This window comes from Acomys minous (assembly GCF_964271855.1).
Source record: "Acomys minous genome assembly, chromosome: 8".
Classification (NCBI taxonomy): Eukaryota; Metazoa; Chordata; class Mammalia; order Rodentia; family Muridae; genus Acomys; species Acomys minous.
Window position 1 is genome coordinate 11,641,006 of NC_140489.1, and position 17,233 is coordinate 11,658,238.

General features: G+C 56.4%; 1 protein-coding gene across 1 annotated transcript in view; it reads left to right on the top strand.

Moving 5' to 3' along the window:
• The window catches only part of CCDC85C (coiled-coil domain containing 85C), a 62,572-nt gene extending 45,604 nt beyond the window's left edge, over nt 1-16,968 (top strand). Inside the window, exons 2-6 of the mRNA XM_084793683.1 lie at nt 129-202; nt 9,405-9,512; nt 12,692-12,787; nt 13,394-13,492; nt 14,177-16,968. Of these exons, the coding sequence (XP_084649809.1) occupies nt 129-202; nt 9,405-9,512; nt 12,692-12,787; nt 13,394-13,492; nt 14,177-14,266 (467 nt within the window). The 3' untranslated portion in view covers nt 14,267-16,968. The remainder of the gene's footprint in view (nt 1-128; nt 203-9,404; nt 9,513-12,691; nt 12,788-13,393; nt 13,493-14,176) is intronic.
• The last annotated feature ends 265 nt before the right edge of the window (nt 16,969-17,233 follow it).

The following is a 17,233-nucleotide window of genomic DNA, read 5'->3' on the forward strand; positions in this document are numbered from 1 at the left end:
CCCCAGGGCATGTAGGCCGAGGAGCACACCATGGAAACCAGACTTTGGGGCCCACACGGAGGGAGTGTCTGCTCACGGGCTGAGTCCCCTGATGTCTAACGTACCTTTTCTTCCTCTCTGTCCTTCAGATCCCTCGTCCACCTACATCAGGCCACTGGAGACCAAGGTGAAGCTGCTGGAGGGTGACAAGCTCCCCCCACAGGTAAGTGAACTACAGGGGTGTTGGTTACTGTACCCCAGGGGCCACTGCCCCAGAGACCATCTGTCTTCAGCTTGTCTACCCCTGTCGCCTCTCCAACTGTCTCCCAGAAAGCCTGGTCACGGGCCTGCTCCCCGCTCTAATCCAGGCTGTAGGGTAGCCAGGGCCTGCTAGCCATGCCGACTGCTGCTCTCCCGTGTCTACAAGCTCCACATGGCTGGCACCAGGCCCAGTGCCAATGGGTTGACGGGTGGATGGAGGCCAGTCCTTGCTGGCCAGTCCCTCACTGGGTCCACCTTCCTGCCTCCCAGGCCTAACCCTGCTCACATAGGGGTCGTGGGTCTGTGCAGCCTTAGGATGGCCGGGGAGGGACGTGGTGGTCGTGGCTGCTGCTGGAGATGGAGAGGAGGTGTCTGATGAGAGGGTGTCGAGCCTCTTGTGGGCCATGACTGGACATGGAGGAGCCCAGTAAACACCTCTGCAGTTGGCGGGGGTGACAGAGGGCCTGGCGATGAGAGGCTGTGGTATGCCTGGGCCCGGTGAGCTTGACAAGTCCCTCCAGCCACCCCCCCCACCCCCCACCCCGTTTCCAGACTCACCCCTGTGCCCCCACTCCCAGAGTCACCTCTGGCTTAATCTTAGCCTCTCTCTCCTCTGTTACACCCGCTGGTACAATGTAAGTGGCCATCCTTGGATGAAACAGCCTTAGAGATAGCTCAGAGGCCCTGTTGCCATTTACCCACCGGCTTGCTGGCCACTGGCCTGCAGAGGACGACCATGACTTCCTGTGTCCAGTGGTGGCTGCTGGGAGGCTTCCGTCCCAACGGTGAATGTAATCCCCGTGTCACTTCCATAGGTCACCCTGGTGGGGCAGGACTCTCTGGAGCCTGACCTGCATGTGGTTGATAGAGGGACGAGGGACGCACTGCTGGGAGAAGCCAAAGCCAAAGGGCTTTAGAGGAGGTCCCGTCCAGCCCGCAGGGGAGGAGTTGTTCCCGCATGCTCACCTCTGCAGGATGGGCCACTGCTAGCCGCACGAAGGCCGACATCATGTTCCGGGGCCCGACTCAGGCCCTATGGAGTATGGGCAGCGTCAGCCTCAGTCTGGCTTTTGTTCCTTTCAAGTTCAGGGTGCAGCTCCCACTGTCCAATCAGAGAAAACAACTCAGGCTCCTGTTTCTACAGGAACTGGGGTTGTGCCTGATATTTTGTTTCTGCTCTCGGGGCCACTTTGTTGCCTTGGGAATCTGTACCCCAGTTTCGAGTGTAGGGGCAGGCCATGGACTTGTACAATAGGTGTATATAAAAGCCATGGTCTATGAGTCCCCCCCCCCTCCCCCCTCCCTCCCTCCTTCTCTCCCTCTCTAAGGCAACCATAGTCCCCGCAAGGGGGCCCTCTGCATCCATAGCTGTGCCCACTTGGCTCATGTCCCCTGTGCAGGGGCTGAGCCTTAAGGCCTGGGCAGTGGCCAGTCCTGTCCTGGTCTCATCCTTCCACAGGCATTGGGTCCACATTCTGTCCCTCCCATGTGCACACCTTTAGGTGTGTCTGCACTTGGCTCTGAGCTTTCTTGGCCCTGGGCTGCCTGTCATGTTCCTTCCTGTGGATTCCTGTCCCTACCCTGGCCTGACTGACAGCTGCCTGAGGAATGGGTGGCCAGAGCCCCAGAGGCCTGATCCACATCTCTGTGCCTGCCGTGACTGAGTCTGGGAAGCCCCTAGCTGCTACCCCCGCCTCCACTGCTTTCCCCTACCCCCCCCTCCCCCAGGCCCAGAAAGGAGGCCGATTCTCACCCAGACTCAGGAAGTTCTGTTTGACTAAGGATGGTTCCTCTGTCAAGCAAAGAAGAACATCACCTGTGTAGGCCACCATGCTGTGGCTGTGGGACAGGGTTTGGGCATCTTGAGGAAGGCGACAGTGATGGCAGGACAGTCGCCGCTCTCACTCCTCAGCCTTGAGGCTCTGGTGTGTGCAATTTCATGAGTCTGTTATGAGATCATATCCGACAGAAACCCTCAGATCCTTGCAAAGCAGAGAAATTGCCCGCTGGCGGGAAGCAGGAGCGAAGAGTGTTCTCAGCAGTCTCGTAAGGTGATGCGTCCTTGGGGTTTGAGTAGGAGGCCGGAGAGTCTCCGCTGATCCCACCCCCACTTCCCCTCCCCCACAGCCTCTATTTAACTCCGAAATAGCTTTAATTAAAAATGTGCCAGGGTGTTCACAAGCTAAATTACTGTAGTGCAGTTCATATTTTCTCTCTCGTGTTGGCTTTAAAATTTCATCAACACAGCTGCTTCCTCCAAGATGATTCATCCCAGGACTCCATGCGCATTATTTTTCCCGCAGAATCTCTGTGCCCAGCTGGACTGGTGGGGGCAGCCATAATTGACGCCTGGGCCTCTGGTTAGCCCCCTGCTGGGCTGATAAATGAAGCCTCCAGAAGCCGGGCTCACAAAAGGGCAAGCGGCCCTGGGGTTCTCTCTAAGGCCAGGGGCCCCACTGTGGTTGCAGCTGTGGCTGGGGCTGTGGAGGGAGGCTGGGGAGCACCCTAGTCCTCCCCTGTTCCAAAACCTTCATGATCCCCCACACAGTGCCAGGTTACACGGGATAGCTAAATGCAGCCCGTGATCTGGTCTTAACCAGACACATGTAGAGAAGCTGAAGCCAGGGTGGGTGGCATGGGTGCCCTGTTAGTCCCCGTGTTGGGGGAAATGCACAGACAGCCAAACTCATTCCCTGCCCAGGATGCTGGAAATGGAATGTCAGGGTGTGATCAGGGCCGGTTTACCGGAGGCCTTGATCCTATGGCACTGATCCCCCGTGACCCTCATACTTTTCTGTCTTTGACATAATTTGTCTCTATAATGAGGACACCTTGGATGACCGCCTACCCTAATTACCTTAGCTTGCTCACCTCTATAAAGCGCCCCCCACTCCCACCACTTCCAAAGGCATCGCATCCTAAGGTTAGGGCTTGGGGGCGGGGCTGGGACTTAACCACACGTGTGGGGTAGGGCAGTTAGGCATACAGTGTGACATTAGCCTCATGCGAACCACCAGGAAGTGGGTTTGGGCGCTGGACATATCTGAGTTCAAGCCATTTCTGTCCCATTGTTAACCTTCAGGCGAAAGTCCCTGTCTTTAGGTGTCCTAGTTTCCTCCCTCTAAGTCAGAGGTGATGGTGACACCCAGCCTAGGTGTGGCGTGGCCCCTTGTCTGTCTGCTTTTTCATGATCCCAAGGGCCCCTGGCTGTGTTGTCTTGGCAGATAACCTCTGCCTGCCCCTGCATGAAGCGTTGGCCATTGTGTGGATTAGGAACAGGCCTTTGCTTAGGAACCCTCTGCCACCGCCCAAAATCCTCCTTGCCGCCTCATTTTTGTTCCTCACAATTTCTGAGCCCGAGGAGGGTAGGGCTGCCCCATCCACGTGTCCCTCTAAATTCCCTCTGCCTCATTATGGTGGCAGTTCACCTGGTTGTCATCTGCCGTGGTGCACTGACTTCTCCCATGACTCAGGGTACTCCTGTCCTGCCCATCTAATGACTGGGCTGGCGCCTTGACCCCTGCCTGAGCTGTACAGTGCCACGGCTCTGGAGGACTTGAAATGCTGTCTTAGCAAGGACCCGAGCCTATCTGTCCGCTCCCTGCCAGGGACCCGAGCCTATCTGTCCGCTCCCTGCCAGGGACCCTGTTGTCCACCCTCAGCAGAAGGGCAGCACAGCCAGGTGGGGGTCTAGGCATTCTGCTCTGTGCCTCAGAAGTGAGGGTTTAGGGAGCCTTTACCAAGGGTCAGATGCTGAGCGGAACCCAGAGACTGCTCACTACTGCCACCTATCTGCGGGGGGTCACTAGGCAGTTGGTGCACCTTCCTTGCGGCTATTTCTTTATCTATAAAACATGACTACCAATAACACCTGCCATATGTGCCACTCAGAGAGTCAAAGGGCAGCCGTGGCTGGGAGGGCCATGCTGGGAGCCCCCGTCTAACTGCAGGGTGTCTAGCAAACAGAGGCCCAGGGGGCTGGTACGCAGTTCAGACTTACCCATCTGGAGCAGGATCTTCAGACTTTAAGTCTGCATACCTCCCATGTCTCTCCGTCTGGCCTCTGTCTCTCTCATCTGAGGGAACCAACAGGGGACCTGGAAGGGTACAAGAGTCCCTGTGGTGGTGGGGATCTGGATGCCCCGTGGGGGAGCCACTCTGGCATAGGCCTCGTGGTCTGGTGGTGCCCCCCCCCCCCCCCAGGGTTGATAGTGAGATATGGAGTATGAGCTTGCCTGGGGGATAGGGGAGGTGGTGCCAGCTGGGCAGAAGTGGCCTCACTACCTGATGAGAATACTAAGGAAAAGAGGTCTGGGGGTGGGTGGCCCAAAGTGGCTGCCCCTTTGTTCCCGATAGCCTCCAAATGAGTTAAGATTAAAGAGAAAGAAAACAGATTGAGTTGGCATCACTGGGCATCTCCCACTGGCCTCTCAGAGTTGGCTGGGGTCTTGAGGGTGCCCCTAGGCCCTTCAGGAGGCTGCTCTCCTTAGAAGGGTATTTGAGCTTTGGGCTTGGGCCCTGTGCTCAGTTCATCCACGTCTCAAACATTAAGTGGCGTCATAGGTTCCTCTGTCCCTACACCCGAGTATGGGAAGACTACCCTGGCCCAGCTGAGATGCCGTGGCTTTGGCCAGTCCAAGGAAAGGAACTAGGCAGATGGCATAGAGTGGGAGGGTGATGCTGTTTTCTTTCCTTCCAGCTGCCCCGCCCCTACGGCCACCAGAGAAGCCTGCTGCAGGTAGAGCTGCCGGGGAAACAGGGCTTTGTTTGCAGTGGCTCTGAGGGGGCAGGAGGGCTGCTAGGTGCTGTGTGGTGCTGTGTGGTGTGTCTGCTGTGTCTCCTCTCCACGGTCATCCTTTCCTGGGAGGTGACCACTTTTGGAATGTACCAGTCCTCCTGGAGATTCCTTTTGGGACCTGCCCCTCTGAGCTGGCTTTGCAGTATAACAAGCGAGTCCTGTAATGGTAACCCTTCGCCCTGGTCTGTCACTGGATGTCCTGAGGCAGGAGCTTGTGTGCTGGTGGGGATATCCTACCCTTCCAATAATCCCCTGACTGCTTCTGAAACCACCCCAGCACCCCCAGCTCTGCAGCAGGACCCCTGCAGCACAGGACTGGAGGAAGCCACACCGGTGAGTGGTGGAGCAGAGACCTGGCCTAGGCAGCTGGGGGTCCCAGGAGGGAAAGGTCAGGACCAAAGGTCATGGGGCCAGATCTCAACTCACAGGTCCTCACTGTTGGCTGTTTGGAAGCTTCTTTGGCTTGTACTCACCACACAGTTGTGACAGCTAAGGTTACCTTAGACATCCCCAGATGTCCCTAGGGGCAGAGTAATACCAGTCGAGAACCACTGATCAATAGCAACATGACTGTGTGCCAGGCCCTGGGCCTGGGGCTGCCCGCCCATGCCCAGCAAGGTTATTACAGAGTGCCCAGGTTCTATGTCAGCTGACAGCTGTAGTGGGGTAACATGTGTATCGGGCCCCAAATCCTGCTCTACTCTACATGGTCTAAGTGGACCGGCTGGCGCAGGGCACGGCTGGAAGTGACCATAGGATCTGGTACCCTCTGGAGACTTCTCCTTGCCTTCCTCCTCTGTGAGCGCCACCTTTGGGAATTCCACCGGACACAAGCGGCCACCTGGATTCTTGTAGGCTCTGCTCTGGATTAGGCCCTCTGAGCCCACGTCAATCTGTGGCCCTGGCTTCCCCTGGCAGAACAGCTTCCTGGAGACCTGTATTCTGCCTGTGCTGTAGCCCTCACCCTGCTTGCAGCCTAGCCAGTGAGACGGTGAGCTGTTTGTTTCTGGGCAGAGCGAGGCTTTCAGGCTGCTGAGGCTCCGAGTGTCTTGCTCAGAGTAGCCCAGACCACTAATTATGCTTTGATGACCAGTCCTACAGCCCCTCCTCCTGTGGCCAGGGACAATAAATGAAGGTCATCAGGCCTGGGAGGAGACAAGAAAGGTGGAAATGGTGCCCAGCTCCCTGTGAAATCCCCACCATATCCCAGAGACCCAGGGTAGGTCTCACCTCCCTGTCCTGCGTACATCCATGGCAGTGGCAGTGGCAGTGGCAGTGGCAATGTCTGCAGCATTCTCCCACCTTAGCATAGAAGCAGGCTCCCTCTCCACTGCAGTAAAAAGTGACCCCTTTGTGGGAGCTCTGGTTTCTGAGGTGCTTCTCTGTGTGGTGTCACAGGAGCTCACATTCTCCCGTGTGTGTTCAGTGTCCTTGGAGGCTGCCAGGGAAGGAAGAGTGTGGGGGGCGTGAAAAGCCCACCTCCCCACACTAGTAGCACCAAATCCAGGCTCTAGGTCCTTGGTGGGCCCTATAGTTATTTTCTGGTTGTTATGAATGAGCCTGGGGCTCTGGGCCTTCTGGTCTGAGTGACCCCTTCAGGCAGGCCACTGAGGCCCGGTGGCATCCATGAGGCGTGGTGTCATGCCTCACACTCAGCATGTTCTCTCTGTAGAGCTGCCCAGGGATGGCACGTTTTAGGGAATGCATGCTCCTTCGGCACAACCCAGGAAGGGAGTCCCTGGCACAGCCTCTGGTCACCCACCTTCCCCAGTGAAGAGTCTCAGGTGGGTGGGCCATGGGGTTGGCAGCCTCCCTCAGCACCCCGCCTCTCACAGTGCTTGCCACGGTTTCTCCAGCACGAGGCTCATCCTCCATCGAAGGCTCCACATGCAGAAATTCTTAGGAATAGTCTGGCAGTTTTGAGGCCCAGTTGGGTCCAGTGGGGTAGCCAAAGGTCACATGCCAAGTCTGCACTAGGCGCTGAGCGGGTGGCATTGGGCATTGGCTTTGGGTAGAAGCCTGGGCAAAGGGACCCTGCAGCTTCCTGGCTCGCCTCCTAGTTCTGAATCTGCATGCTGTTCCTCAGAAGACTTAGGAGAGGGCGACAGGGGTGCAGTGTCCTTGTACCCTCACCAAGAGGGAGCAATGCGAGGTTAGCTCCTACAACTGTGTGTGTGTGCGCGCGCGCGCTTGGAGCAGGCTGAGGGGACCTAACCTCCCTCTAGAATGTCAGGGTAGGCACATTTACTCAACTGTGACAAATGCCCTGTACCTCAAGGGGTCTGCGGCTCCTGCCCTCCCCTCCCAGATGAAAGCAGGAATTTCGTTCTGCCCAGGGATCTAGGCGGCAACTAGCAGTGTTTTTAATTTGGACTTAAGTGCAGCAGTGGCTACTCATTTGATGCGTCATTAGTCACATTGCCCCTTAATGAGAGATGATGTGCATTTCCCCCTGCCTGGTTCTGTGGCTTGCTATTAAAGTCCTGTGTGCGTGCAAATATTTATAGATGCTCACCCAAAGTAGGGGTGGGGAGTTGCATGGTGCTAATTGGAAATCCCCCATCCCACCCAAGGAAATTACCCAGGAATCTGAAAGAGGAGGAGGCCTTAGCGTACTACAGTGTTTTTTTTTTTTCAGTTGCAGTACTTGGCTGCCCAGGAGCCTGTCTGATTGAGGGCCCGAGAAGCTGTGGGAAGGGAGGCCCAACCCAAACATAATCCTGCGTGTGGGTGGGGACAGGACGGGACAGCACAGGATAGGTCCTGCCTTCCTGGTCCTGGGCTGGCAGGAAAAGAACCAAGGCTACAATCTGTTGCCACTCCTGATTCTGAGGCCAAATGGGATGTCACTGCCTTCTCCGCTGGGCTGGTAACCTACCTCCAGTGTCCTTATTTTGTCCAAGGGCTCATTGGAATTTAGAAGTTGCTCTCTCTGCTGGAGAGTGCTTTGTGGTTGCAGAGAGCTGACGGTTTAGGGTTTTGAATAGGGAGTTGGTAACCCCTCAGAGAGGCTTGGTGGATGTGGAAAGGGTCACTCGTGGTGGGGTTATGGGGACAACCTCTTTTCTTGAGACCTTGTCATAGAGTGCTCTGCTAGTTCTGGTCCTTGTGCTAGGGAGGGTTAGTTTTCTGTGGCCTTTAATGCTTTGGAGTGGCCTACACCCTACACAAGACCATGGTCAGGGAACCCGGTCCCACTTGACAGTGAAGGCCACTCATAAGGTCTCTTGGGAGATCTCTTTGCAGATGCTGCTTGCCTGGACCATACCTAGTGTAAGAGCCATGTGGCATTACCCCAGGAGGCTTCTGGAAACCCATATGAGTTTGGGTCATACCCAAGACTGAGGAAACAGCCCCAGCCCTCTGTGCCTGCTCCCTGGCCTTTGAACAGACACAGTGCAACAGACCCCTGTAAAGCCCGTTGTACACCCTGTTGGCAGATTTCTTTTCTGGCTGGACTCTGTGGGCTCCCCAGGTTGGGGGTGGCATAGTGGTGGAGCGTGGCTATCCCAACCTTTTGTCTGGTGGTCTGGACGCCTCTGTCTTTTGTCTGGGACTTCACTGTCTCCTTCTGCAGGTGGCTAAGACCAGCAGCTCTGGCAGTTGGGTGGTGGGAGGTCTGAGAAATGGGAGCTAGGCCTTATGAGTAGCAGGAGGCTGGCAGTGGAATGTGGGGGTCCCTTCATGGTAGATAAAGGAGCTGCTGGGTGCAAGGAGGAACCCCCTGTGTGGAGCTGCTGCGCATCCGCCCCTTCCTGCCCACCAGCCTGGCCTCCCTTTCTGGTTTGTTTGGGGGACTCCGCGGTCTGCTGATTTATGGACATTCCTCTGTAGTTTTTATTATCTGCCTTGTGGCTCTCTCCTTTTCTTTGAAGTCTTGGTGGCTTAGAATGCAAGGCTGTCCTTGGTGGCACTGGACCTGGGAGGTGAACTTTATGGACCATGCCTTGTCCACCATGCAGTCTCCCTAGTCCCTGGAGACTCGGCCTGTTGGGTCACTAGCCTGGTTGCAGGGATTTTTATTTTTTATTTTTCACTTCCAAGGGAGCCACCCGAGGCCAGCTTTTGTGTGTGCCCATCTTTCCTGTCCCCCCCCCCCCCATTGCCCTTCCAGGTACTGACTTGTATTGGTTCTTGTGGATTCAGAACCCCGGGCCTGCTTTCCAGGGGAAGTGGGGATGTTTGCTGTCTGATGGCAGAGGGAGCCTGTGAACTGGGATAAGGCACACAGGAGGCTGCTGTGCTCGAGCTGACAAGTTGCTGTGCAGAGGGCGACATGCTCATTAAGAACAGTGCCTGTCTTGTTGGCATGAGAGGTCTTCATTCCTCAGCCATGGATCTGACTCTGTTTTCTTTTCCCTTACAGCAGGCAGGCTCCGGAGAGTTTCGGACATTGCGGAAAGGCTTCTCTCCGTACCACTCAGAATCCCAGCTCGCATCCCTGCCGCCCTCCTACCAGGAAGTCCTGCAGAACGTAAGTGTCCCCACCAAAGGTTCCGGTGTTTCTGATCCAGAACCTCCCAGAATCATTGCTCTGAGCTCCAGGGGAGACAGACAGAAGCGAGGCAGGATGGTTACAGCCCGGGGCACGTGGGTGGTCTATGGTCAAGCCAAGACTTTGGGCTTTTGCTTGAAGCCCCAGCTGTGTCCAGGGCAGCCGTGGACAGAAGCCGGGGCTTGGACTGCCAGCCTCAAACGTCCTTCATTACTCTCTACCCTCCTGGAAAAGGGCCTTAGAGCCTCACGGGGACCCAGTCAGGGGGTAAGAAGTGAAGTCTTGGGTAGGTGACATTGTTAGACATTTCAAGGCAGTGTCTGGAGGCCATGGCAGGGGGCTGCCGGGCTGAACACCATATTCTGTGCTCTGTGTGAGTCTATGGCAGAGAGAGAGGAAGCCTGCTGGCCTGTGATTTCGCTTTGGAGCCAAGGAATGAAGCCTCTTACATTAATGGGCTCTGTACTGGGACCACCACAGGCCTCCAGGGTCACCTGTCACCTGCTCACCTGGGCCCTGACATTCCTTGGATGGGAAACTGCTTGGAGCCAGCTCTCAGGAAGTAACCATCCAGTTCCAGGTCACACTCTGTCTTCCCCCATGATGGCCAGCAAGGGTGACCTTGGCCTCTCTGTGGCTTTAATGGGCCACACAGGTCTGGCACGAGAGGGCTCATTTTACCACTGGCATGTTGCGTGTTTCCCTTCCGAAGCCTGGCCACATTCTCCGCCTGTTGACACTGTGCGGGCAGCCAAGCCCACCAACTGTAGATAATCCAAATATTTATCCAGGAGCCCCGTGGCTGAATGATGCTCTAATTGCTTCATGATAAAGGGCTCAGGGAGCTAAGTGGTGCCACCCAGAGCCTAGCTCCTCAGGCTTTCCTTTTCTTGGGCTTCCTCCTGCATCCTGCGAACAGCCACCAGCATCCGTGAAGTGTGAGGTACTGGCTCCGGTGATGGGTCAGCCTGCCAGGTGCCAACTCAGTTCTCACAGCCTCTTGGGGATACTCTCCAGGCTTCAGCAGTGCTGACAGAAGGCTAGTGGAACAAGGGGAAGGGTCTGGAAGGCTTTGTGGGGGAGGGAGGTCATGTGTCACACCCCACAAGAGGGCCTGTCACCCTGCTTTGGGGACGAGGCAATGAGCCTTATGGGGCTGCACTGGATTGGAGGGCCTCTTGGGTAAGGGCATGCTGGTGCCCAAATGGGCCTGGAAGTCAGGGGTCAGTGTGGGGCTGTAGAGTTGGGGGGGTTGGAGGTGGTACCTCTATTCTGTGAGGGCTATGAACTGAAGACCTTCGAGTCATCTGTTTAGGATAGTGAGCCAATTGGCAGAGGGCAGGGGGAACTAAGGCAACAGGCAGGCCTTTGGCTGGAGTGCCCTGTGGATGCCATCCATAGAAGTTACTGAGGCTGCTGCGTGCAGAGGGTGAAGGCTCAAAGGTCAAGGCCTGACTGGGTCACCTTGACCCTCAGTGTTCTCACTGCCAGGCCACTGTCCACTCCACACTGGGGCTAGTCTCCTTAAGGTGCACAGGGCTAAATAGGGCAGCAAAGTCAAATGTTGAAAGTCCCCAGATAAAAATGGGTGGGTATGTGTACCCCCTCCCTTCCTTGCTGCCAGCCTAGGTAGGGACGTGCTTTCCTGACGGGAGCATTAAGGCTTGGACCGGTGTCCTGGGAAAAGTAGGGTCTCTACACTTTCAGTACCAACTCCGGTGTGGCCGAGGCCTGAGCTCCAGGCTTGGACTTCTGTATGTCAGCTGACTTGTGCAAGCTCACTGCCCTCATCTGTGAGGTGGGTTTGTTTAGTCACTCAGGATTGACCTGCCCAGTGCAGGTGCTTGGTGATTGGGAGACCACAGTGGGTCTGAGTGACACTAACTCCCAGTACATTAGTCATTGAATGTTGACCGATGGCAATTACCCTTGCCTGCTGCTTGGGTGACTTGAGCCAGGGGGGGCTGGACTGCACAGCAGCAATCCATCCATTTGCCCCCCTGCATTTGTGGCTGCTTCTTGGAGGAGGCCACAGCAGTCAGTTAGAAACTGGTACAGACGAGGAATTAGGCCAGTTTCATCAGAGTGAGTCTGGGATAGGATCTTCCCCAGGACAGGGTGGCAGTCCTGACAGGGAGGAGTGTGGGTACCCCAGAATGAGGTGGTAGGACCAGATCCTCCTTTATTCATTTGGTTGGCACCCTCTGCTGGCCAGTGGAGGAACTGTGGCCTCTGCTCAAGTCTAGCGTAGGTCTGGGTGCAGCCCTGAGGATAATCCACGCCCCCCCCCCCAAACTCCCTCCCTTTCCCCATTTGGTTTTCCTGTTGCCACCCAGGCAGTTAGAGCCACACCCCCTGTGTTTTGCATGCTTCCTGTGACACACGACCCTTTCTGTTATCCAAGGGAGGAAACTGGTGCTCTGAGCTGGCTGAGGCATGAATCAATCGGGTCCCAGTTAATGGGGCCATGCCCAACTCTGTCTTTCCTAGCAGATCCCAAGCCCTGTCGGGGCAGAGCCGCCCCCCCCCCCCCGCCCCCCGTGCCTGTGCTGGCGCTGGTTTGTGAAGGCAGGAGCCAGATCAACCTGTGAGGCCCCGGGGTGCATCCATGCCAGGTGGCCCAAGAGAAATGGGCTTGGTGGACAGGCTGTCAACGGAAGGCTCTGGGCCTAAGGACAACCCTAAGATCCCTGCTGAGCTTGGATGATGGCCTAGCGGGGTGGCCACGGCTGGACAGGATTCAGCTCTCTTGGTGGCCAGGACTGGGTCAAGGGGACTTAGGAGGGATTGGGTAGACTTTGTATTCTGAGGGACAAGGGCATTTGAGGCGTTGAGGGTTACAGGATGCTCATGCTTTACCTGCAGAACAGTACACATGGTCTTCTGTGCGCCCCCGACCCCCACTCCTGACACCTTTTGTCCTGCGAGCCACCACCATGTAATCTACATAAGAAGTGCCGTGCTTCTGGGGACTAGCTGGGCAGAGATCAGCTCCTAGGGTGCCCAGTTCTCACCCTGCCTCTTCTCCTCTAATCCCTTCCCTCACCCCCCAGCTCCTCCTGTTTGGGTGTTGGCTCCATGTAACCCAAACTGGCATTCATCCAGAGACAGGCGTCTGGGACCCAGCCAGGGGCTCATATGTGCTGTTCTTTCCGCAGGGCCCCGCCTGCCCTATACCTGAGCTGCCCTCGCCCCCTTCCACCGTCTACAGTTCTGCAGGGCAGAAGCCCGAGGCCGTTGTGCATGCCATGAAGGTAAAATGTGCTGTTTGCCCCTCGCAAGCACACAGTGGGACCATGGGATCATGGGACCTTGTTCACCTCAGAAGCCCCGCATCTCCAAGCTCAGGCCACACAGGCCAAGCTCCCACAGGGGGTGGGAGACAGTGTCTCTGTTGTTGGCTCGGGGTGCACGGTTGCCTGGAGCACCATGGGACTTGTGCTAGATGTAGTCATGAGTGTGTCAGTTGTCTGCTCAGCCTGAGGCGTTGCAGCTGGGGAAACTGGCCTGGGATGGGAGTGCAAGCGTTCCCCTAAAGGCAAAGAGAGGCCCCAGTTGGGAGTGAGGCTAGCCTTGTGCTTCTAGGTACAAGCAGGCAGGTCTCATGGGACTCTGGTGTCTAGAGTGGGTTGCATAGCTGAGCACAGCCCTACCCCAGGGCTCTCCTTTGAAGGTATATCATGGTTATCAGCCACCCACGTGTGTGGACACTCAGTCATAGTGGGAGCTGGCTGTGACTGCCATGCCCCGCGTGGATGTGTACAGGCTGCCATGTTTCTTTGGTGGCTCTTGGAGCAAGCCCTCCTCCCTAGATCCTTAGCGGCTCTCTGCTGGCCTTCACTTGACCCTTTTTCCCTCAGGTTCTGGAAGTACACGAGAACCTTGACCGGCAGCTTCAAGACAGCTGTGAGGAGGACCTGAGTGAGAAGGAGAAGGCCATAGTGCGAGAGATGTGCAACGTGAGGCACTTGCTGGGGTGGGGCGTGGGGCTGGGAGTATGGCTACCCGTTTCTCACTCGCTCAGCTAGGTGTAGGGTGACCAGCTCTGAGAGTGCCTCCTTGCCACCCCAAAGGCCCCTGACCTCTCACCAGATATGCCCTTTCTCAGCCTGTGGTTCTAGACAGAGCCTGGGGTCTGGTTTTCATCCTGACTGTAGGGTTTCTTTGCTCACTGGTGCCCTCTGGTGGCCCTCTGGCCTTGCAGTTAGTGTTCAGACCTGGCCATGCGAGTGGGATACTCACTCCGCCCGCCCGTGGGAAAGCCTCCTTTTCAACTTCCACCCACCACTTGTCATATCCACGGACTCTCACAGGAGCCAGCAGGAAAGTGGTTTCACGGGGTCTGAACCTTGGGCCTTAGGCTGGGTGGGATGCCCTGAGGGGCATTTCCTCATGTTGTCCCCCGAGTGTCTGGACTCCACTGGACATCATCAGGGATGGGATCACACCTAGCAGTGGCCTGCTTGGGGGTCAGCATGACTGTCATGGTGGGCAGAGGCCAGGCCCCAGCACCTTCCCTTCCTGTAGCCTCATCTTTCTCCCCAACGGGTGATCTCTCCCATGGGTGGTGAGGTAGTAGGTAAGTGAGGCCGGTGGGTGGGTTTCGGGGGAGCCCTCCACTTACACTGTGTGCCTCCTCACAGGTGGTCTGGAGGAAACTGGGAGACGCTGCGAGCACCAAGCCTTCCATCAGGCAGCACCTATCTGGCAACCAGTTCAAGGGGCCTTTGTAGAACCATTTCTCCCTGGGCGTGGACTGGCCCTGCCCGGAGTCTGAGGTCCTCGGCTTGGCAGAAACTCTGGCCCAACCACCGTCTTTTCTCTGTGGTGAATTGTACATAGGACACGGCCCACCCTGGCTGCTCTGGTGAGACACTGACAGCCAGGCCTCCACCTCCTGCCTCCCTCACCAGCAAACCTTGGGAAGACGAGGAGCCACTGCCGGTTGGCTACGGCAGATTGGCCGGGCAGCCTGTCTCCGTGTTTGAACCCCATGTTCCATTAGCAAGAAGCTTCTGAGACTTCAGGCCCAGGGGCTGGCCGGGGCTGCGTCCTGCTCTTGGTGGAAGCCCCTCCATCAAGCCTTCCACCCCGGCTGTCCCTCACACTGGACAGAAGCCACCAGAGCCTGAATCGTGACACAGGTGGCACTTTTCTGCCTCCCTGCCAGAGCTGGGATCCTGGGTCGTGGAGCACTGGCTCCTGTGTGTCCATGGCTGGCTGGGAGCTCACAGGGTTCCCTGCCACCTGGGGGTTGGTGTCCAGCCACCCCGAAGCCAGCTGCTGCTTATTAGTGTCCACCCCCTCGGTACTGTCTCCTTGCTCATGCCAGGCTTGGCCCCCCTCTCCCCTCTCCTGCCACGTTCCTTTTCTGGTTTACAGCAACATAGGAAGTCCTGGAGCGTGTCTGGGCCAAGCTCAGCATTCTCAGTGGACAGGTAGAACTGGGCCATGGCGCTGGGTCGCCGCCTTCTGTGTGGCCTCCCCTAGCCCCCAGGTGTGCTCTGGGTGGCTACAGATGGAGCGACAGGACCCGCCCTGATGAGTTTTCTTTGGGAAGGAAGGGGGCATGACCTGGTTCTGGCCTTTAATTGGCTATGTGGCCTTCAGCAAGTCACTCAGCTTCTCTGGGCCCCCAGGAAAAAGATGGGCTGAGGTTCCTTTTGGCTCTGCTCAGTCTAGAAGCCACCCCCTTTGGTGGGCCTCTGTCCTCCCCCCAACTGATGAGCGCACGTGGTGACCTACTGGGAACATGTGAGGCTAGCCTGTGTGCTGTGCTGTCTCCTCACAGGTCACAGCTGAGCCTCAGCCCGTCCCCACAGGGATCCAGGGGTCCGATGTGTGCCTCAGTGTACATGCTCATGCCTCGGCGAAGCATGACTGACAGGGATGTCTGCTAACGAGCTGTGAGGAAAATGAGGAAGTGGGTGCAGATGATCTCTCTCAAGACGTGTAGGAGGAGCAGGCCATGCTGCTGGCATCACCTGTGCCGTGTATTTATGTCCCCACTCATCAGCTGTCCTCACTGAACGGTACCTAGAGTCCTGTGCAGCAAGCCCAAAGAGCTTGTCCTCACCTCAGGCCCCATACCCTGTGAGCAAAAGGGGACAGCCAGGAAGGTAGTGGCATCCCCGCTCGCCTCCCATAACCTTGGGTTGTTCCCACCACCTTTGCTGCCTACACCCTTGGGTCCCACACTCTCAGGGGAAAGGCCCATGGCCCTCGGTGTACCCAGGGAGTGTTGTGCAGGGGCTGTAGGGAACCGGCCTACTGCGTCACTGGGAGCGCTTCCCAAAAGGAGCTCTGTATGGTCAAGTGATAAACTTGTTGGCGCCCCCACCTGCTGGCCCTGGTACTGGGTGGTTTCTGGTAAGTGGGCTGCTGGGAAGGCAGACCCCCTTCCTGGTTCTTTGAGGCTGAGGAAGCCCAGCATAGCACTGAGGTATGTGGGTCCACACAAGGTGGGAGCCAAGTCAGAGAGTCCCAGTCACATTTGTATCAGGATGGCTTAGCCACCACTGAAATAAGCAATAAGTAAGGGCTCCTGGAATTTGAAGACTGGCCAGTCAAGAAAAGCCTAGAAGCTACCTTTCCTTTCTGGAGAGGTGTGACCCTGTCTCTAATGCTGCAGAGGCATCCTGAGACTCTAAAGAGGCGGGAGCAAGCAATGGCCCAGCCCCCAGCACTGGGCTGGCTCCCAAGGACAGTCTGTGTCATATCTCAAACCTATCAGGATGGGCCCCGCAGCTACCCGGTGAGCCCTGGGCTGGGGAGGGCAGGTGGTCTTCTGTGACCCCGCCCTTCTGGAGTCTTAGCCTTTGCCATGCTATCTCAAGCCCACAAGATGCTTGCACTGGCTCCACCTCCCACTGTGACAGAGGTCACCCGGCCCATCCAGGTGCCCTCGCCTACCCTGGAGTCAGAGTCTGCAGGAGCACATTTTCTTTCATGTTAAACAGCCACATACCAGTGTTTAAAGACAAAGTGACCTTTCATTTTTCTTTCTTGAAACTTGAGAGGAAGTGATACATACTACTGATTTTTCTTTTTCTTTCTTTTTTAAAGAAACAAACTAAATGCATGGCTGCAGAGTGGCAGAGGTGTATATTTTCATACTGTGGGGAAAGTGTGCTGCTTTTGGGAGGGGCTGGAACGCCTGGTTCCTGCCCTGAGCCAGCCTTCTAATAGGAGTTGATGGTGAGACCTGCAGCTGCTCCCTCCTGCCCTGGCTGTGTAGTGCTGGAGCCTGTGCACTTCAGCCGTTTCTACCTTCTGTTGAACCACTTTGATTTGTGGAGAGAGGAAAAAGAAATAGAACTTTTGATAGTGTGGTAAAAGCATTGATTTGAACTATTTTAGTAAAAGGAGTAACAAATAAGATTGTGACAGTGTCTACTTTGAACTAGATAATAAAGGCCTCTTTGTGAGCCTCTGGGCTGGGTGTTATGGTGCTTTTCTCTGCTGTGAGCTGATGGACGGCTGGTCGGACAGGCAGCTGGCTTCGCACTGGACAGACAGTGAAGACCACTCAAGGCTGCTCTCAGACCAGGAACGGGAGGGTTTCCAAGCCTGATCCTTCTAGAAGCTTGTGTATCCCAGAACACCGGTTCCTCCAAAGGAGACACAGGACATGAGGCAGATCGTCAGAGGCAGAGAGGTGTTCTGGGAGCTGGAAGGCAGTGGGAGGAGGCAGTGGTCTG